Here is a 23,962-nt window from a genome sequence, read left to right as displayed (position 1 = left end):
AGGTCAGAGGTCAGCGAATCGGTAAGTCGCCTTCCAAGCGAGCTCCGGTGATTTTGAAGATTTATTTATATTTTCTCGAAAGTTTTAAAACTTTTTGTTCTAGAAATTGAATATACAACTTCCCAACATAAGACTGTGTGTTTTGGGGGTTAAACCCCGTTAAAATACTAACTTTGAAAAATATTTTTGAACGGTCTGTGACTGATATCGTGAGCTCAACTCACCTGTATCAAACAATATGGAGCACCTGTGTGGAACACCTGTGTAGTGTGTAGTATCTCGTGTTATTATTGTGTTTGGAACGTGACTGATATACTAAAGTAAAGTCAACAATCAATATGAGTGAAACATCTGCAATACTTTCAGAGAGTCGTTCGATATTATATGGCCAGAGTGAATTAGCGAATGACAGCGAAAACGTCAGTCACGAGAAGCAAATCACCTTGTCATCTATACACTTTCTATTAACCCAAATGAACTCAAAACTCGCAAATATAGAACTTAAAAGTGACTCTCTCGACTCTAGACTATTTGCAATTGAACAGAAAATGGCATCATTCAATGAGCTCCAAGCCTCAGTAAATTCTTTAAATTGCCGAGTAGGTATTTTAGATGAAGAGATCGTTAAGGTGAAAAAAGATATGACGGATTTCGACAGAAACATGACATCCCTTGGAGACGTTTTCGATAATGTAAAAGAATCAACAGAAAGAAACACAAAACTGATGACTGATAATAAGACACTCACAGACAAGTGTATTCAGAGCCAAAGAGTCATGGAAAAGGATCTGGTGTCAATAAAAGAAGCTAATGAGAGTCTACAAAACTCTGTTACAGACCTAAAGGCTCGTTCAATGCGCGACAATCTGATATTTTCTGGAATCCCGGAGGAGAGACATGAAGACACCGAAGCTGTCCTACAAGAATTTATCCAAAAAAAGTATAAACTGGATTACGAAGTCCCATTCGAAAGGGTCCATAGAATGGGTAAATGGAAGGAGTACAGTTCCCATCCCAGAAATATTGTTGCCAAATTTACCTATTTTAAGGATAGAGAATTAATCCGTACACGTGCCCCCCAGAAGCTCCACAAATCAAACGTTTGGGTAAACGAACAATTTCCCCCTGAAATTGAGGAAAAGAGAAGGAAGCTATATCCCGTCCTCCGCCAGGCAAAGAAAGACCACAAGAAAGTAAAACTGGTCCGGGACGTGCTTTACATTGACGGACAAGAATATATCCCTCCTATAGGATCCGCTCCGAGAGCATTTCCAACGCCCACGCCAGCTCAGACGCGATCCGCCAGCAATCAAACAACTGAGCGACAATACACTCCGCAAAACCCGACCAAAGACGACCGACAGGCTTTTAAACGACAACGTCAAGGATCAACCCCCGACCGAATTGGATAGGGAGACGCAGGAGAACAACTCTCGCGAACAAACAGCTACACGTCTCTGAAATTTCTCTCGCTTAACGTATGCGGTGTCAAACAAAAACTAAATTACCCCGAATTTTGTGATTTTATTGCAAACTATGATATCATTGGACTATCTGAAACAAAAACTGATGATTCGGACAATATTCAAATACCCGGTTACGTCACTTACATGAAAAATAGACACAAACTTTCTAACAGACGTTCTGGTGGTTTAATTCTAGCTTTTAAAAATACTATTGTTAAATACATAAAAGTATTGGAAACCGATTGTAAATTTATTTTTTTGTTTAAATTAAGCAAAACATTGTTAAATATAAGTGAAGATGCTGTATGTGGGTTAGTGTACATTCCACCTGAAGGAAGCAGATTCTCCTCCCCAGATTGTTTCTCAGAAATTGAACAAGAGATAATTAACGTAGAAAGTAACTGTAAATATTTATGTTTGTTTGGCGACTTCAACGCCAGGGTTGGTAAAATGCAGGACTATTATACTCCTGATGATTTTTTAGCACACGTAACTCATTGTGAAATTCAATCAGAGGTCGCAACCCGCTCTATTATTTTTGATAATTATCAGATTCCTTTAGATAGAATTGTACGAGACCATACTATAAATAACTTTGGTTACAAACTGGTTGAATTCTGTAAGAATAATGATATTTATATTATGAATAGCAGAGTTGGTAACGATAAGAATATTGGTGGTACCACCTGTAAAGATAGTAGCACTGTGGATTATGTTTTAGCCAGTGCCAATTTCTTTGCAATTGTAGAATCCTTTAATATTAAAAATTTTTGCGACTTGTTCTCGGATGTCCACAATCCAATTTCTTTCTCATTTTCCATTTGTATTAATGACGCTAACAATAACATTCCAGGTAAAAACCAACCAAGCGTGAAACTCTGGTGTGTGGACAAAGCAGACGATTTTCGCAATAATATTCAGATGTCTGCGGTGTGTGAAATTGAAAATGAACTTAACGTTCTTTCCTCTTGTATCGATAATATTTGTAAAGATAACATTTCCAAAATAGCAAAAGATATATGCACTGTATTTGTCAACACAGCCAGAGAAACGTTCGGCATGAGTAAACACGTAGATAATTTTAGTAACGAAAAAAGTAGTAAGCCGTGGTTTAATCGGGTTTGTAGAACAGCAAGAAGGAAATATCATTTAGCAAAACGACTATATAATAGAAATAATTCAACAGATAATAAAGAAAATCTGAAGGTACTAAGTAAGCAATACAAGAGAACAATGGATGGTTGTATCAAAGATTATAAGAAAACCATTACTAAGAAACTTGTCAACTTGCGTTCTACTAACCCGAAAGACTACTGGAAAATTTTACATGGTTCAAGACGGGATGAAAAATGTGCTGTTAGCATTGACGATATGTTTCAATTTTTAAAGGATATGAATGAGGGCTGTGAGAACGGTGAATCTAATATTGATAACCCTGGTTTTATTGGTACATGTATGTACATATGTATGACGATATTCTTAACGGTGAAATTTCTGATGAAGAAATTGTTGCGGCAGTTAAGAAACTTAAAAATAGTAAAGCCGCTGGGTATGATCTTATTGTAAATGAACACATTTCATCTACTCTGTCTATTTTTCTACCAGTGTATAAGAAGTTTTTTAATATTATTTTCTGTAGTGGGTTCGTTCCAGATGAGTGGCTAATCGGTATTATCAAACTAATTTATAAAAATAAGGGGGATCCTACTCAGCCGGAAAATTACCGCCCGATATCTCTTTTAAGTTGTCTAGGTAAACTTTTCACTAGTATTTTGGCCAATCGTCTGGAAGCATACGCCACTGAGACAAATCTTATTTATGAAAACCAAGCCGGGTTTAGAAAAAACTACTCAACTTTAGATCATATTTTGACATTACAATTTCTTTGTGATATTTTCATGAAAAGAAAAAAGAAATTATTTTGTGCTTTCATCGATTTTAAACAGACGTTTGATACTGTATGGAGGACCGGCCTGTGGAGTAAACTTATTTTGAATGGAATTAACGGGAAATGCTTTAGATATATTAAAAACATGTACATGGGTATAAAGTCACTAGTAAAATTAAATGGTATTGCTTCTAATTTTTTTGAATGTAATGTAGGTGTTAGACAAGGAGAAAACCTTTCCCCTTTCTTATTTTCTTTGTACATTAATGACTTAAAAAACTTTCTTTTGGAAAAAAATATTGTAGGTTTACAAAGCATTAGTAATGAAATCGAAAACGAGTTATTATTACATTTGAAACTACTTATTTTATTTTACGCTGACGATACCGTCATAATGGCGGAATCGACAGAAGACCTTCAAAACGCCCTCAACGAATTTTATAGTTATTGTACTCAATGGAAACTTAATGTCAATGTTAATAAAACAAAAATAATGGTTTTCTCCAAAGGTCCAACATCGAAAAAGCTTTTTTATTATAAAGGAGAAGTTATTGAAAATGTTAAAGAATTCAAATACCTGGGTATCGTTCTGTCCAGAACTGGTTCATTTATTAAAGCAAGAAAGCATTTGTGTGAACAGGCTCAAAAGGCTATGTATGGTGTTATAAGAAAAATTAGAAATTTTAATTTACCAGTAAATTGTCAATTTGATTTGTTTGATAAGGTTGTTTTACCAGTTTTATTGTACGGCTGCGAAATTTGGGGCTTTGAAAATCTAGATATTATTGAACGTGTACATCTGAAATTTTTGAAAACAGTACTTAATTTAAGAAGCACAACACCGAATTTTATGATATATGGAGAAACAGGGCGCTACCCGTTGTATATTAATGTTTATACAAGAATAATTACATATTGGGGGAAAATGCTAATAAGCCCCGAGAACAAAATTGTATATACAGTGTACAGATATTTATTTTCACAACATTTTAATAGCGATTGTAAAAGCCCATGGATTGATTGTATTCAAAGAATTTTGAACATGTGCGGGCTACAATATGTCTGGCAGAACCATAATTTTGTCAATATAGAGTGGTTATCTGCTACTGTAAACCAAAGATTAAAAGACCAATTTATGCAAATATGGTCAAATGATATAAATTGTTCTTCCAGAGGTCAAGTGTATAAAATTTTAAAACCATATTTTGGCTTTGAGAAGTATCTTGATATTTTACCGGTAAAACTAAGAAAAAAATTCATTAAATTTCGTACATCAAACCATCGTTTTCCTGTAGAGACAGGCAGATGGTATAACATTCCTTTGAATGAGAGGTTATGTCTTTTGTGTAATAAAGGTCTTATTGGAGATGAATTTCATTATATTTTAGAATGTTCGGCACTAGAAGAAATAAGGAAAAAATACATAAACACAAAATATTGGAAAAGACCAAATTTTTTTAAGTTTTCTGAACTCATGACTAATTGCAATTGTAAATCGCTAAGAAAATTATGTGTATTTATTTCAAAAATTTTTGATGCTGTCTGCTCCTCTTAGTTGTTTTCCTATTATGATCCTTTATACTAAAATCTAACATAAGTAGTGATTCTTTTTTATTTATATTTTTTCCCGGTATGAAAATGTACCTGTTTGTCTGTACCTCTGACGATTTGTATTTGTATGTATTATATATATGTTCCTCTTGTACCAAATTATTTGGTCTGAGTGAATAAACTGAACTTGAACTTGACAATTTGTTGTCATTACAGGATGGTCCCAGCCATTTTTTTTAAATATACTTTATCAATCTCCTTAAAGAGAAGAGCTCTGTACCAAAAAATAGGGAATATTCAACTTTTTCCTTTAATCAGCTTTGTTCGTTTACTGTGAATTTTGTATCAGACATCCAGGTAAAGTAGTTATTTGCACAAACATAATTACATTTTTATACCCCCGCTCCCATTTATCGTGGGATGTATTTTTGTACCAATCGGACGTCAACTTCCTGTTTAATGAGTACTTTGTTTATTTTTAGCCAAAAATTTCAAACGAATTTCTGTCAAAGATTTCTCGGCAACTATTCATCGCAGATGCTTGAAATTTTAACACATTATTTGTTTTGGCATGCCCTATTGTGAGATATATTTTTGTATCAATCGGATGTCAACTTCCTGTTAAATAATGACTTTGTTTATTTTTAGCCAAAGTTTTCAAACAAATTTTCCTCAAAAATTTCTCAGCAGTTATTTATTGCGGATGCTTGAAATTTTTACACAGTGTTTGTTAAGGCATGCCATATCGTGGGATATATTTTTGTACCAATCAGACGTCAGCTTCCTGCAAAATGAGTACTATGCTTATTTCAGCCAAAATTTCAAACAAATTTTCCTCAAAGATTTTTCAGCAGCTATTTATTGCAGATGCTTGAAATTTTAACACACTATTTGTTTAGGCATGCCATATTGATGGATATATTTTTGTATCAATCGGATGTCAACTTCCTGTTAAATAATGACTTTGTTTATTTTTAGCCAAAGTTTTCAAACAAATTTTCCTCAAAAATTTCTCAGCAGTTATTTATTGCGGATGCTTGAAATTTTTACACAGTGTTTGTTAAGGCATGCCATATCGTGGGATATATTTTTGTACCAATCAGACGTCAGCTTCCTGCAAAATGAGTACTATGCTTATTTCAGCCAAAATTTTCAAACAAATTTTCCTCAAAGATTTTTCAGCAGCTATTTATTGCAGATGCTTGAAATTTTAACACACTATTTGTTTAGGCATGCCATATTGTGGGATATATTTTTATACCGATTGGATGCCAGCTTTCTGTTAAATGTCGACTTTGCTTATTTTGCATATTCACATCAGAGCGGGGGTATCACTAGTGAGCATTGGCTCACATATATTTTGTTGCGCTTGTTTATTTGGGTAATTCAGTTGACCTATTGCAATAGGTCTTTGTCCGTCGTCGCGCGTTAACAATTTTACAGTTTAAACTTCTTGAAAAATACTACAAGGCCAATAGTAAAGCATTTCCATGGTAAGAGAAAGATGAATTGTTAAATTCGTGGCTCTACCAGCACCGGGGCCATATAGGTAAGGCCAAATATGCAAAAAAGTCATAGACACACCTGTGGGGAAAAACTTACTGTATGGTTATAATATCAATGAAGCCCTCAACCTAAATTTTGAAATTCAGGGCTCTTGAGACAAGAAGTCAGACTCTAGGACAGGGCCAATATAGCAATATAGTGTACATGTATTGATTCCTAAAAATCTTCTCTACTCCCATTCATTTCTTTGAAAAACTTAATGCATGATTCTTATGTCTTTCTAAATTGTGAAATTTATCGTCCCTGTTACAAGGGTTCAGGTCTTATTTGGCTTATTTTGCAATATATTAAACATTTATCAAAATCTTTAAAAACATCTTCTTCTTTACTCTTATTTATATTTGAGAAAAAATGAAATGCATGGTGAGGATGTCCATGAAGCCCTCTAACTAAGTTGTAGAATCTATGGTCTCTGGATAAGGGGTTCAAACCCTATTTTGGTCAAAATGGCTACATAGTAAAAATGTGGTTGTCTCATGGGAGAGAAACTCATGCATAGTTACTATGTTCATAATGTCCTGATGTTAAATTGTGCAATTCACTGCCCAGGGCATGGGACAGAAATGGAGGCTTTATATCGTGTATCGGGGAGGGGGTGATAAATACATGCATGACTTTTTTTGAACATCTATTTTTACTCAGGGAAATTGCTGTTTGTCATCCATAACAATTTTAACTTCATTTTGAAAATAACACGGCAAATTGTCACTCAACAGTATTGAATTTAATATGTGTTCTATTTTTAGGAAATATACTTTAATGTCTTGTGTATTGTATGCTTTTTGAACAATTGCATCGCTTGTCCCCCCTCCCCCACATTTTCATGAATAATTTGTTTTCAAACATCAAATAATAAAAATGGGGTAACAGGCAGGTGTCTCAGATTATGGTTTAGACTTCAATATGAAGCTTATAATGCAAATATAAGACTCTGAAATGTCAAACAAGGGGCTATGGTACTCAGCTAGGTGGCCTTCAAGGCCTGCGGGCCTCTTGTTTACTGTGCACTGACAACCAGATGTAAACTTTTGAATTTTCTTCTTAGAGACAGAAAGGGGAACAAGGTAATTTAAAAAGCAAAATTAACATAAAATATCAAATTTCCTAAAGCGGGACTTATTCTACAGTGTGGAATCATTATTTTGATTGCTGGAACCGATAAATAATTAAAAAGTTATTTTGTTTATTGATTTTTTATTATGTTTATTTTCTTAGGTAATACACCAACTTTATCTAATTTGGACCAGACCGTAACTTTTCCGGATAGCACGGCCGCAAATACTCTGATGTATACCGTGACCTCTTCCGATAACGATCCACTGGACACCCTAACCGTTTCTATGACAACGACTACCTCATCGTTTTCCTTTGATGCGGTTTCCGGTAAAGTTTTGCTACTTAGCCAACTGAATCAAGCGCATTAACAAATATAGCAATTAAAAATTATATTCAATTAAAATAGTTTCATTCCTTCTTCCCACTACAAAAAAAAAGAGAACTCATAAAGATCTGGAGAAGATGGACGATGTTTTGCAATAATGAAATATTATTTTCATATGACAGGGAGATCCCCCTGCCATTGTTGTAGACTAGTTTGGATATATGTTATCTTGGGATCTCCCATCTTCTAAATGTGTATTCATCAATAATAATTATGTCTTACTTAGTCTTTAGGGAGATCCCACTGCCTGTCTGAAATTAGGTGCTTAATAAGTCTCTTTATGTTTATCTGGGATCTCCCTAGTAGTTCAGGTAGTTTATTTGTAGTTAGTTGTTTATCTTCGTCATTAATAAATGTCAATATTCATCAAGTCATGACTTGTAGTGTTTAAAGGAGTAAAAATTAACAAAGCTGCAGGACCAAGATGGAACTGGTTTCCATACATTTTAGCATAAGATAAATGGAGGACATTATTAGCTTTCTTTATAGTTTGTAGGAGTTATCAAAAGCTGTGAAACAAGCGGTCACACAATAATATTTGAGAGTATAGAGTTGAGAAAGTACAATGTACTAGTAGTCTTGTCTAGTTTTTGACTTTTTCAAAATATCAAAAGTATACCGTATACAGGAAAATGTTCGCCCCGTTTTATTTTCGCCTTATCTGCCCTCGTTGTCATCAAGGGGAATTTAAAATTGGGCAAATTCTAATGTTTCAGATCATATCTCCTTAAACAGAAACGTGTTTAGGCGAATTCAAGACGGGGCAAAACTGTTTGCAATTGTGGAAGGGCGAAAATAACACGGGGCGAAAATAATCCAGTTAACAGTATCTCAATAAGTTTACATTATCACATCAAGAGGAAAGAAAATCAAACGCTCATATTTTTAAATTCTTTCTAACAATTTCACAACTTAATATTTTTTGTTAAAGGTAAGAATGATAACCTTGACCTGAACTTGCTGCGTAAAAAGGTCAAATTTGATACCACTACTTTGTAATGCGATCTCTTGACTACGTAAATATTTCATGCAGTTCTGAATGTTAGGAATATGAGAAGACTCCTTAAAAAGTTAACTTGAAACCATTCTAAAGGTGGAATTATTGATTGTTTGAGATATTTATTGTAGGAGAGGTTCGAAATACAGGAGCACTTCCGCACGGAAACAATGACCTGTCTTTCACTGTCACCGATGATTGTGGAAATACAGACACCGGGACCCTCAGAATAACAGTAACCAATTCAGTATGTAACGCGCTTTCTGATTGGATGCTTCAGTTCAGTTTGTAATGCGAAATCTGACTGGGTGCTTGGATTCTCAAAATAAATGAAAGAAAATAGCTGTTGAAATTAAATAAATTTCTTACGGAATGCTCAAATTCTTAAAATGAATAAATGAAAGTATCAGCTGCTGAATCTTGATAAAATTACATGTATTTTGCTGTATTAATATGCAGTATATACAGGCATCAATATGACTTGACCAAAAAACTACAGTGTTAAAGGTGGTATAAGACACCTCTATGTTGTGACGTATAGTTTATATAATGAACAATGAAATGAGGTGTAATCATATAAGTAGTTTCTTTCTCAGTATTGTCACCTAACAGCGTAGCGCAGTAGGTTAGACGGTTAACTACGGCTCTGTAAGTCAGGAGTTGCAATCCCGCTAGGGGGTTTACATTTTTCACTTTTCCCAAAATTTTCAATTTTAATTAATAGCTATTTTTTTGGTTAAATAGTGTAAAATTTGAAAATTCTAAATCGATGGAAGTATTCTAATTTTAATGTACTTTAATCCACATTAATATCGACAGATGACCCATACAACCTTAATGCGTTTTGAATAATCCATATATCTAATATACATGTACTTATAGAGAATAGATTAATTTTTTTCACATTGATACGCTTTTTTCAATTTTATGCAATTGGTAAACATTTGCTGCAAAGACAACAATCATATTAAATACATCATTTGTGCGAAAATCGAATATTATACCATTAGCTAATCTTATTCAAAGACATCCATTTGACATTTTTTCATCAAAAAGGGGAAAAAAGGAAAATAAAATAAAATCTGAAATTTTAGGTCCCTGTCATTAATAATCTACCAGCAACAGCGGATATTACGGAGGATCACATGACAGAACAGCTTCTCTACACTCTGGATGTTACGGATGCCTCCCTCGCAGACACTGTCAGCTGTACAATCGCTAGTACGACCCCCTCCACAACGAATTTCTTCTCCCGAATAAACGCCGGAAGTACAAGTAATTACGTCGTTATTTTATATTAGTATACTTTCATTTTAAATACTGAAATCTGATTGGTTTAGACGTAGTTGATAATCCGTTCTATTACCCTCAGCGTTAGCACCACATTTAGCAACGGGTAACACAACTAATTGTTACATGCGCGTTAATTATGCGCATACGGTTCGCCGTGAAATTCACGTCACTTCTATATAAAATCAGTCAAAAAAACTCTAAAATGAAGACATTCAGTATAATAAATTAAATAGTGCCTGTTTGGGAGGATAACAGTTGAAATTGTCACCCCTCGAAAACCATTGTCAACCTCCGCTTCGCGTCGGTTGACAATGGTTTCCTCGGGGTGTCAATTTCAACTGTTACCCCTACCAAACAGGCACTATTTATATAATGCTACTGCTGAAAACCGACTAAGTTTTTTTGTATGCAGGAAAATTTCATGAAGAGTTTTTATACATGTATATATTCGTCCCGACGTTCTTAATGTCCTTTTAAAATATTCGGTGTCTCTGTTGTAATTTGTAAAGACTTCTAACATAAGGTTCAATGCTTAAACGCTAAAATTATAATGCCTGCGAACCTATAAAACATTGATTGGTCGCAATGAAGTCGTTGCGAATAAAGGATTGTTAACAGTAAAAAAAAAATCAACCAACTGTTGCTGAGGAACTGGATGGTCAACAAAATAGCATTTAGATGGACCTAAAATGTTTGGATAGGATTTAAGGAAACATTTTGATATAATCTATAGCCTAATAAAAGTGTTGATATTTTCCTATATTCTCTAACGAACTCTTTATCTTTAGGAGATCAAAATTGTCGCTGTTAAAAGTGTGGATATTTTCCTATTTTTCTATATAGAACTATTTTCTACAGGAGATCAATTTGATCTATGAAAGACAAAGACCATCCAGTCCTCTTTACGGCAATTAGTCAAGTGTAGTTAAAGATAATTTGAGACGACGAAATATGTTTCGATCATTAATATCTAGCCAAAGGGCCATACAACCTTGACAAACTTACTGTGAAACAAGTCTCATATTCACAAAAAGATCTTATTGTGGGAAAATGAGACCCAGATCAAAAGATCTTTTTAAGTTTCCGCTGTCAGTGTTGGATTTATGGCTGCATTTTTTTGGCTCCATTAAGACTATTTTTTTAAGATTATTTTTTTAGTACTGTATTTCTTCTAATCACAATGAAAGACGCCTTCAAAGGGTGTAGTCAGTTTTGCGTTTCCTTTTGATTTGTACAATCTTTTGCTTTTTTATATTCATCGACATTTTTTTTCAGATTTCTAGATTGAAATAGAAAAGATACATGAAGACTTAATAGGCACCGAATCTATACGAAAATAGTCTGGGGTGCGGGGTTTGCTTACTTATATTTAAATATTTATTCGTACAATGGCTTAAAATTATATAAATATAAGTAATAAGGAATAAGGAAGTATGAGGTTCTAATTTGGTCGGGCGTGATCAGATATACTATTAAGCCCTTCGAGCTTTATTGGATTTGATTATGCCCCGACCAAAATTATCAGCTCATAATACTCAAAGAATGATTCGTTATTAACTGATTCAAATTACCAACCAACATCTTTCATTAAAAGATCTATAACCTTTAGATGTATACCATTATATTATTATAACACGTATTAATTAGACATATTGAAAATTGCAATGATCGCAATTGAAGCAAATTGCAAAAATAATTAAGAATACTAGACATTTTCCTATATAATTATAACGAAATTTGATATTTGTCTGTGATTTTAGAATACTGATGAGGGGGAAAAACTCAGTAGGTAAAAGCCACAATTTTGACTAAAAAAATTACAATCAAATATTGGGAATCTCACGGAATTTGACCCAGTTTGATCATACAAGCAGAAAAACTCCCAGTGAATGTCTAAATTAGTACAGAAATAAATTGTATTTATCTTTAAAACACCACACGTGTTACGAAAGGTAAACGGTGACTCTAAAAAAAATATCTAAAAAGTAATTGCATACGGGTAAAACTTGTTACTGATTACTGTAAATTGAAATAAATTGATACATAATTAAAGTGATAGCATTGTAAATGCAATGCTCAAACATAAAATTCAAGCGTATTTAGTTTAAAAAGATTTTTTTTACTACAAAGTAGCTCACAGATTACATGCAATACTAAAAGTAAATGTACCGAATTCTAATAATCCTAAAATGGATACAAATACGTCCAAAGGTCTGGAGAAAGACATTGAGGAAAGAGAAGTTCTTAACGTATTAAAGCACATGAAGAATAATAAGTCCCCTGGTAGTGATGGGTATACCGCAGAATTTTTCAAGTTTTTTTGGAGTGATATTAGAAATTATGTTGTTAGAGCTATTAACTGTATTTTTCTTAAAAAAGAGCTTCCTATCTCTCAAAGACTTGGAATAATTTCATGTTTGCCAAAAGGGGACAAACCAAGACAGTTTCTAAAGAACTGGCGACCAATAACCCTTTTAAATGTTCTCTACAAGATCATATCTGGTTGCCTAAGCTTTAGAATCAAACAAGTTTTGGACATTATTATTTCAAATACACAATCTGGTTTCATAAAAGGTAGATACATAGGGGAAAATACTCGCTTTGTTTATGATCTGATGTCGTACACAGAGATACATGAAATTCCAGGGCTTTTGGTCCTCATTGATTTCGAAAAAGCCTTTGACTCTATGTCATGGTCATTTATTTATAAAGTTTTAAGTTATTTTGGGTTTGGAGAATATATTATCCAGTGGATAAAAATTTTAAACACAAATTTCCGTGCCTGCATTTTACAAAGTGGGTTTTTATCAAAACAATTTGACATACAAAGGGGTTGTAGACAAGGAGATCCTGTTGCTCCATATTTATTCATTATATGTGCAGAAATCCTTTCAATTCTTATAAAGCAAAACAATGATATTAAGGGCATTTTTGTTCATAATAAAGAACATATAATATCACAGTATGCAGACGACACTTTGTTAGCCCTTGATGGTTCACCAAAATCCTTGTTCGAAGCATTAGAAACTATAGATTTTTACTCCAGCTTTTCAGGACTTAAAATTAATACATCTAAGACAAAAATTGTGTGGATTGGTTCAAAAAAATTCTCTGATCAAGTGTTTCATCATACCAGATGGAAATTAGACTGGAGATCTACATCTTTTAATTTATTAGGTTTCCAATTTTCCGTTGAACTTTCTGAAATTGTTGATATTAATTTTGGTAATCAGATTCCAAAAATCATTGCACTTATGGAACAATGGAAAAGAAGAATTCTTACTCCAATTGGTCGTGTCACTATCATTAAGAGTTTGTTGATTCCAAAACTAAATCATTTATTTATATCGCTTCCTACTCCCAAAAAGGAGATTGTAGCATTTATATGCAAAGCCTTTTTTGAGTTTCTATGGAAATCCAAAACAGACAAAGTTAAAAGGTCTCTTATAACACAAGACTACTTGTCAGGTGGTATGAAAATGGTAGATGTTAGAAGTTTTATTACATCACTTAAATGTACATGGATTAAAAGGTTAACTTGCTCACATAAACCATGGATGGATATTTTCTATGCTCTCAATGGAGATGATATTTTACAGAAATTGTATGATTTTGGAGATAGTTTTGTGTTTGATTGTTTGTTAAAAGAAAATAACGCCTTTTGGAAAGATGTTTTGATTGCTTGGTCATGTTATATGAAATCTTTTACTTACTCTCCGCACTTTAAAAACAAATTTCATTATATTCCAGTGTGGTATAACTCTAATATAAAAGTTAACAACAAACCAGTTTTTTTTAAATCCTGGTATGAAAAGGGAATAAAGGTTGTGCAAGATTTTTTTGATGATGATTGTAATCTTTTAGACTTTGGAGTTCTTAAAAACACATACAATCTATCTGATAGTTGTGTGATGCAATACAATAGCATTGTTACAGCTATTTCAAAATATTTGAAATCATTGTTAATAGATAGGTCTTCTTTCAAAAGACTTCCTAATCCATATGTACCTTTATTTTTTTAACCTCTCATATCTTCTGAAAAATGCTCAAAAATCTTTTATAATTTCTTGAATAAAAATGAGGCTATTCCAACCTCAATCAGCAAGTGGGAGGCAGAGCTTAGGCCATATGGAGTAGACACAATATCAGTGCAAGATGTTTTTAAAATTTGTTATAAAACCACTAGTGATTCTTCTGCCCAGTGGTTACAATTTCGAATCTTACATAGAATTGTTCCTGTTGGAAAATACCTTAAGAAAATTAACATTAAAACTTCTGATTGTTGTGGTTTTTGTATGGAAAATGTTGAAACAATAATACATGTTTTCATTGCTTGTGATAAAGTACAAACACTCTGGAGTGATTTAAGTCTTCATATATACAGAAAAACCTCTGAAAGAGTTGGTTTCAATGTTTCGAATGTTATTCTCGGTGATCTACCATTGTCAAACAATAACAGGGTTATAAACTTCATAATTCTTTATGTTAAACAATATATTTTTATATCCTTAATGCAAAACAAAATGCCAAATTTTCTTGGATTACTCAGTCATTTAAGAATAAAATACCATGTAGAAAGATATGCTGCTATCCAAAATCAAAAGCTGCGCAATTTTGAAAAATTGTGGCTTACATGGAAAAACATTTTAGATTAGTTTATGATATTATGATTATTACTATTCGTATTATTATTTGTTATTTATTTTTTGGTTTTTTATTTTTTTTGGTTTTTTCTCTTTTTTTGGAAGCAAAGTAACCATTTACCACTAATATTGAAAAATGTATGTAATTATACTTGTGTGTGAGTGAGTATGCATGTGTATAAAATTCATAAAAACTGAATTTAATAATGTCAACATTAGTACTAGTATGTATGGAACAAAAACAATAAATTATAAAAAAAAAAAAAAGTAAATGTACCGAAAAGGTGGGCCGGTATATGAATTTTTAAATAAAATAAGTAGAAGCAAAGGTTACCTATGTGGCAAAGTGCCCGCGAAAAGACAAAAATAAAAGCGCTAGCTAACGTTACACAAGAAATGTTGATAGTTTTCGATACTGTCTTCTTTTGTATTCGTATTTTTGATTAAAACTTCCAATTTGGTATTTTTGGGTACATTGACAAGTGCATTGTCATAATCAAGGGTATTACATATTGTATCAAACTTACAATGGAATTATATAGCACATGTATAGTGTCGGTTTACTTTTTGGGGAGAGAAGCGCGGCGGGATCAGTTAATGAAATGCTGTAATCTCGAGGAAAAGGATATATATATTTTTTTTGTTCAAGTAAACAGTTACTTTTATTGCATAATTTTGACGGACGTCATAAGTTTGAATATCAAAGACAAGGAAATTAAAACAACGTGAATCTTTGTGAAAACATTACGCCATTTCATCCTGCCATATTACGTCATTGTGACGTCATTACTAATATATTAAAGCATTAACGGATTCAGTTGCTGTGAAAACTGTATCAGCTGTCTGTTTATTTGTCTTTTAAAATTTTCACGATTTTTTTATCAAGTGCAATAGTTTCAAGCTATAAGGAAGTTTATGATATTACTGGAATGTAAGTCTTTTAAAAATTGGGAGTTCATTTGAGTGTTGATAATTTTCTTTTTAATATGGGCACCAAGTGTCACCAGGCAGACAGTTGATGTCTTACTTTGGTTTTAAACTAAATATCCTCTATACTCAGTTTACATTTACCGTGTTTGTTGCCAGTCTTTTAAGTCATGGGTTGCAGAAGAGAGAGAGAGAGAGAGAGAGAGAGAGAGAGAGAGAGAGAGAGAGAGAGAGAGAGATGCTCTTTAAACTTCATTTAGATCTTAATTTTTTTTCATAATAATATCTTTCTATCATAACATGTCTATGGGTGGCGAAAATGGTTAAAAGGCATTAGTGCTAAACGCTAAACTTATTTTTAAAAACATCCTCAAATACGAAACAGAATTTAAATCAACAATTTCTTTGGCAGAATCAAACGCGATGCTTTAACGTCTTTTTTCGCCGCCGCTCATAATATTATCTAGTAAAGAAAATTCTAGTATTTAAGGTTTTAAATTGGAATGTTTGTTTTTTAATATCGTTATAGATAATTCTTTTTCCTAAGAATATTCAAATAGTCTGAAAATGAAACGACCATTGAACCCTCTTTAAGATAAAAACTACTTAGTTATTGTATAAAGTCAATTTTAATTTGAATATTCTAGCTCCCAAAAATCTCATGGACGAAACAAAAAGGCGAGAATGTCATTGCTAATTGAAAAGAACTTTGTTTGTAAATTACCATATATGTCAAATTGAATACAACTGAATGAAACAAATAGCTACAAAATGTATACGAGTATAAATTAAGTTGATACATTTCTTAGTCCGAGCTGTTTTGACGTCATCGCAATGGTCTATGTGCCAGAATTAACTTCTTCTTTTTTTTTTCTTTCTTTTTTTTTTTTTTTTTTTTTTTTTACAAGTGTTGACTTTTTAAATCTAAACCAATAGGAATAACTTGTAACAAAGAGATATTAAGGTACATGTTTAATTTGTTTTTTTTTTTTTTGGCTATGGAATTTCACAGGTGTATATGGAATTTACATCAAGGCCCAGCCTAGCTTATCTTACGACACTGCGCGGCAGTATACACTGATCATCTCATGCACTGATACGAAAGACACAGCACAGGGGTCATTCATTGTCTACGTCACGAGGAACAACCCGCCTACGTTCGACAATCTCCAAGGTAATTATAACGTGCTCTACCCACCGAGCTTGACGCCAATAGCTGCAAACGATTAAACGTCGAGCATCAAGTGTACCTATTCTATAGTATCAACCACCGATGCATGCATGTTTGATAAAATTTTGGAAATTTGATAAGACCTAAAAAACACGTTCATTCCCTTGAAAGATTATTTAAAAATCCCATAGCAAGACAAAACAAGAGACCAGTGGGCCACATCGCTCCCCTGAGTAACAATAGGCATGATAAAATCAGCTTAATGGAGTCATAATACAAAATATCTGGACAATGTGGTATAATACATGTAGATCCTGTATAAATAAAAGTCCATTTCCCCCTCTCCCGGATATTCTTATGTTTATAATTAGGTCCGTTTCCTAACAGGAGGATCTGAAAGTCATATTACATGTCGAGCATTGCAGTTCTCACAAAGATCCTAGTTAACAATTGTTTATATTAAATTTTACATTTGCAAATACATTTCCTTATATGAACCTAAAGAATGGCTCGGGCGAGCTAAAAACGAAACAAACAAAAATAAAGCAAACAAAGGAACAATAAAATCAAACAAAAAAGAAAACAAACAAAACCACCCTTGGAAAAAAAATGGGTGATAAAAAGGGGAAAACAATATATATCGTGTTGCTTACCTTCTAATTTCATGAAACGAGGTTGAATTGTCAACACATACCCTTCAGGTCTGCCTTAAAATATTCCCAATGTTGTATGTGGCCTTACACTATAATTATAAATGAGTAAAAACAGCATTGAATCTACTCATTCTAGATTTAAATTGACTAATTATTTAAAATTTACATGTATTATAGATTTTATTGAGTTCTTCGTCTAAAGCAGATCACTATGGTCTAAACATTGACATCACCATACAGCCTTCTAAATAAATGCATTTAGGAAAGAGTCTTTTTTATCCTATACTTTTTATCTAAGGATCAACACCAAAAAAATTGTATACTATTGTATACTATTACATACAGTCTATAATTCCTTCTTTGGTTAAAAAACCAACGCCCTTGCCAATAATGATAAAAACCTCTGATTACCTCGAAATCGTTGTTTTACGCAGACATATATGAAATTGACCCCTTTAATAAACTTTAAGATATGTCAAGGCAGGACAGTGTGTTAATAAAGCTCCGCCGGCAAGACAAAACACATTGCGATTGATTAAAATCTAAATATTGCAGATAAAAATGACACCGAGACTAAGTAAAATTATGAGAAAAAAATCAGAACAAGTATAAGACATTTCATATCCAAGCCAAGATAAAATTGAAATCGGAAAAAGTCTCGAGACATTGATCGTGATTTATATATCCAAAGCTCTTTTTTATATCAGCCCAAGTGTAATATTGGCATTGATTTTCTACTTATTTATCATCACAACATTTAGCGATAACAAAAACTGAGAACGGCTTTTCATGATTCCCGTTTTTAGAATAAATCGACATAGGCCTATGTATCTATGTCCAAGTAATGTCATATACTGTAATGCCTCATTGATTTGTGCTTGTTAATAATATCATGTTTATAGATATATATTGATGATAAGACCTGCATGCACGATACATTAAGTCCGTATCTATATTTTCTATAAAGTTTCCATAACTTGTATAATACATGTACATCTTATAATAACAATACTAATATATTAAGGTCAAGATCTAGTAAATGATTCCAGACTGTCTTTTTGGTGCTAGAACCATTATGACGTCATAATTGATTTGATGAATCTTTTCCCGTATTTTACGGTTTTAAAGGGATTATGTAGAAATTTAAACAATATCTTGACATTCTATATTTAATCAAGGGAAAAGAAATCCCGGGACCTATATTCAATTTGACATCACTTTAAAGTGGAGGTCAAGAGCTTGTTTAAAGCCGTTTTTGGAGAGACTGTATGCATTCTAGATAAATTTCATTAGTCAAAAATGGACAACCCTCCGAGATTTGTTACTTTTATCCTTCATTTTTCATAGAAAATTGTTGTTTTAAACATGTCCCGTTACACCCCATGAAACAAAGATATTGTTATGAAGCATTATTAAAAGAATTTATATCTTGAATTTCATAAATCTGTAGGCACCTTTCATTTTTAAACTGACGTTTAATTTTCTATCCAGCATAAGAGATTATGTAGGGGAAAATGTCGAATTCCAGAGGAGTATAATTGTGTAATATAAACAACGCAATACTAATTACACATTAACAAGTTTTATCTTGTAATGTTAAGGAAATCTTTAATCGATTTCCTACTCCAACTCAAACCCTCAATTAATAACGTTACAATATAAATGACTATGCAGAAAATGGTTAATATTTAAATTCTCTCAATCATTATCATAATGGTCAATGTCATATCCCCCATAAAAAACTTGAATTTGTGAATTTTCCCCCAATAAATACTAGTTTATTGTTAAACACCTGTTAAAGAAATCAATTTTAAAAAAACTGAGGGGGATCTGATGGAAAATTTGTTAACCGCCTAGTTTCCATAAAATAAGTTCCAGGCGTGGCTGGTGTCCTTCATGTATTAAGTAATTTACACTTTTGCATGCATATTAAATTGTTAATGTGTATTGATGTTTTGTTGTTGATAATTATATTGTACTTATCCGGTATTTGTCATTTCGTATTTCACAATGGAAATGACATTGCTCGTGTACCATACAGTTTATGAACATGACAGTTTGTAGAAAGTATAGATAAGGACTTATTGTACCACGTTTGTCGTTCATTTTGTTGATAAACAAAAATCAGGGGGGCGTCACAATTTATGACATCACTTTGACCCAGATACATTTGTCCATTTTTTTAAGACGGGAAGCATGAAAAATATCCTTCTTAGTCGTTGTTACTGTTAAATGATGTGACAATAAGTGAAAAGAAAATCAGTAATAATATTGCATGCGCAATTCATTAAAAAACTATTTATGGTTACTTCATGTTGTACAACATGACAGTCATGTTGTAAATTTTTTATTTACTGCCACCCGGTAAATTCAAAATTTGCAACATGACATTACAATACCAACGGATGTACGATATTACAGATAGTGTTTATTTGATTTTAATGATGGTTCAATCCACCCAACATCCATTAAAAATCATAAAACTTTTGATAAAAGTAGAAAAACGACGTAATCGTGTGGTTTTTTTTTTTTTTTTTAATTTACTTCAATTATGTTTGAATTCACCCCTTCAAAATAAAAATCAAAACTGACAAACTATTTATAGTTTGAGTACACGTGTTTCTGGCCCGAGGCCTAGCTACTGTGGAATCACCATTGTTTTGAGGGGACCGATGTGCTTTCATGGTTTACTCTTGCCCAAGAATTTACATCCCCGCGAACGTATAATTATTTTACAGTACAATTATTTGTTTAAAATTTATCAAAATTATGCCGGTTGCACTACCAACGAAATTACGTCCCAACGAACCAGAAAGTTTTTGGCTAGACATGACCATTGACCTTCACGAATAAAAATGATTCCACAGTATTTGGTGTTACATTACTACGTGATTATAAAATTGAAGTTTAGAACCGCGCATATATGACCCTCTCGATCCAATCTCCCTCTATTCTTCAATTGATTTTGCAGCAACCACCAGTATCACAGCCAGTAGCACCACCACAGGAACCACGATCTATACTGTGAAGTCAACCGACACCGACTCAAGTCAGCTGTACTACAACATGACGTGTGTTCCAGCCAACTGTCCATTCACCATTCATAACTGTAAGAGACAACCCCCCCCCCCCCCCAAAAAAAAAAAAAAAAACAACAACAAAAAACAAAACAAAACAAAAAAAAAAACAGCAAAAAAAACCAAGCAAACAAAGAAACAAACAGACAAACAAACAAACAACGAACAATCAAACAGTTAAAAAACATATCAGTGTGAGACAACAACAACAACAACAGCAAATATCAGTATGTAAGATAATAGTAAGACATAAGTCTGCAAGGGTGCTGAACAATTAGATCGGTAAATGTTCAGATATCAATCTTAAGTCTGTAAGATTAATGAGAAAGCAGATAATTATATATTGATTTTTTTAAAAAAGCCAGAGTTGGACAACATGCAGAGAACATTTTTTCAGTAAAAAGGTTGTTAGGCTAAGATTCTAAGATTACTGATAAACTTAATCAGTTTGGATAGTATGTTAGAATAACAAATAAATAGACCATTGTATGTGTGTTTCTTAGCATCTAATTGCTTTTTTTTTCTTAAGCTGGAGAAATACTTGCGACGGCCGACTTGTCGCAGCACACGGTCGCAGGTTACGATCTTTACATCTACGTCACCGATGGCAAGACATTGGTAGGACCACGAACCTTAACCGTTATCCTGTTAGGTAATTCATTATCGGATTATTCTATATACAATTAAATTAAATCGCAAGATGGATCTAATTTTTGACATCGAATGGTTTATTACAGCCTATATCAACTTTTTACATCATGTTAATATAATAGAAAGCATTTTATAATCTATCTAAAGTTGAACGATTTATTGAAGCCTATTTTAAAAATGTAATTTTTGACATGCTTGTTTTGTCTCAGACTCAAATGTCACAACGTCATTGGATTAAATGCGTCACGTTGTGACTGTCTATTTTCCAATAGTTGGCAACTAACATAAGATGGTGGCAAAAAATGGTGGCCATATCGTCTTTTTCATTGTAATTTTTTCTTCAATTCTAAAAGTCGATGACCTTGACAAAATTAAACTTAATTTGCTTACTGACCTTAAAGTACTCTAACATGTACATGCAATTTATGATAATAAAATGTTCAACTATAAATAGTATACTTGATAATAATTATTTGTTATAATAATGATATATCGTATTGGTTACAGTTTTGTAGATCTATCAGGTCATATTTTTACATTTAGTCAATACTCAAGGTGTTTTCTAAGGCTTCCTTTATTTTGTCTTTGTTAAACATGGATTTTTTTTTTTACAAATTATATTCATCGTTGGGCACAGGGTGGATGTAGAAAGATCATATATATACTAGGAAGATCTTTCAAAAACTTCCTCCTCTTACTTTCGTTCAAAGACCCTGCAAAATGTTTAATTGTACTGTCCTCTACAAAAATTTAGATTATTGAGAATCAAAATTTGTACATGCATATGACAACTAACTAAATGTTGATTCTTAATCGTCTTAATTTTTGTAAAAGACAGTGCCCTAATATTTAAAAAAAAATGCAACAACTCTAGAAAATCCACGAATTGATATGTTGTTGATTTTTCTTTTCATGTTTGAATTCGCAATTCGCTGTGGGCTTCTATAGATCTATTTTTATTATCACACAGGGATTAACACATCTCCAGTAATTACCAATCTACCACTGGCTTCTCCCATTTCCATTCCGGAAAACTCCGCGCTGTCCGCTTCCGTATTTCAGGTGTCTGTGTCGGATGTCAACACGGGAGATACTCACACCTATACCGCCTCTTACAATCCTGGGCTTGGCTCTACTCTCTTCTCCTTCAACACGGCAAGTGAGTACATGTATACTTTTTTAAAAGGACTTGATGGTAGTAACCATCTGTATGGTTATTAAATACATACATGTACTCTAGAGAAGAAAAGTCCTGAAAAAGTAAAATATTTTGTGTATTTATTGAACTTTCATTAATTGTAATTGAAATTATGATGGGTAATTCGTAAAACACTCAGCCCCCTAAATTTGTGATACTGTGGTTTCATTGATATTCGAGGGTATCAATTTTCGTGGATAAAGTGAGAATCACAGTTTCAAGGATAGGTAAATTCGTGGCCAATGACCCTATTAATACAAAATGTTAATAGGAATTGCACTTCGACGAACATTTAATTTCGTGGATCAACTAATCTACAAAATCCACGAAAATTGGTATTCAACGAATATTGATGAAACTACAGTACGTACCCAAGATCTAAATTATTTTCCACCTAATGTAGATTATCATTCCGTCACAACACTATTTCCTCTGTCATATAAATAATTGAACCTCGATAATTTCATAATATTCTGCGTATTCTTTTAATAGCATTTTTACGAAAACCATATTAAGGGAAATGAGAATCCGACTTCATCGAACATAGTTTCGACTAAAATCAACATTTTTAACATTGTATACAGGCTCAGTACCCACGGGAAATTTGTTACTTTTTTATTAGCTGGTGTTATATTCCATGGTAAATCACAATGGTACAGAGTTCGTACAATTATCACCAAAAATCAATTACAGTGTTCTTCCATTGCTTTGGCTAGTTTTCTTACCAAGTCGAAAACCTATTTTTTGTTCGATCATTATCGTGGTTATTATGCCAGTGTATTAAAAAAATCTCATTAAGATTACTTTTAAACAATATTTTTGATGAATGAATGCCTCTTGTTGCTATCTCTATGATATCGAAAAGGTTTTTGTTTAAAATAAATTTCACAAATTTTGCTTTTTAAGAATTGAATTACAATGATCATATATGACTGTATATATATATTCTTAATTTTGAAATAGAACACATATACATACCATAAAGTACATAGATTGTTCTGTCATTATTACGTAGCTGGTCTATTGTCAACGTCGTCGTCACAGAATATTAACTACGAATCCATAGTTTCAACCGCAACAACGTATGTGATAACAATCACGGCGACCGACGGCCAAGCGACGGCGACGCAAACCCTTAGTGTCGCCATAACAAATCAAAACGAGGCTCCAGTGTTTGGGAAGGACTCTTACGCTATTTCTGGGAACGAAGGTTTGGTAGGTTCTCTGTAGATTGTGAAGGTTGTTGACCAAAGTACGTGTAATTATAGATATATAGATGTTTCAAATTTTAATGGCTAGAAAAACTAAAACCCATTACCATAATAGATATTTTAGATTTGACAAGAACATGATGCAATTTCATTCAATATCATTCATTATCCGTTTAATTATATAACTTTACAAAACGTCATGATTCCACTGTGGAGACATTTCTAAATG

General features: G+C 32.9%; 1 protein-coding gene across 1 annotated transcript in view; it reads left to right on the top strand.

Moving 5' to 3' along the window:
* The window catches only part of LOC128163871 (cadherin EGF LAG seven-pass G-type receptor 2-like), a 40,627-nt gene that overhangs the window by 8,163 nt on the left and 8,502 nt on the right, over window positions 1-23,962 (top strand). The window contains exons 6-13 of the mRNA XM_052827546.1: window positions 7,687-7,854; window positions 9,041-9,156; window positions 10,004-10,184; window positions 16,785-16,946; window positions 20,568-20,705; window positions 21,203-21,325; window positions 22,295-22,483; window positions 23,538-23,737. Coding sequence (XP_052683506.1) covers window positions 7,687-7,854; window positions 9,041-9,156; window positions 10,004-10,184; window positions 16,785-16,946; window positions 20,568-20,705; window positions 21,203-21,325; window positions 22,295-22,483; window positions 23,538-23,737 — 1,277 coding nt within the window. The remainder of the gene's footprint in view (window positions 1-7,686; window positions 7,855-9,040; window positions 9,157-10,003; window positions 10,185-16,784; window positions 16,947-20,567; window positions 20,706-21,202; window positions 21,326-22,294; window positions 22,484-23,537; window positions 23,738-23,962) is intronic.

Source organism: Crassostrea angulata, chromosome 9, assembly GCF_025612915.1.
Source record: "Crassostrea angulata isolate pt1a10 chromosome 9, ASM2561291v2, whole genome shotgun sequence".
NCBI lineage: Eukaryota > Metazoa > Mollusca > Bivalvia > Ostreida > Ostreidae > Magallana > Magallana angulata.
This window is presented reverse-complemented; position numbering and strand designations above follow the sequence as displayed.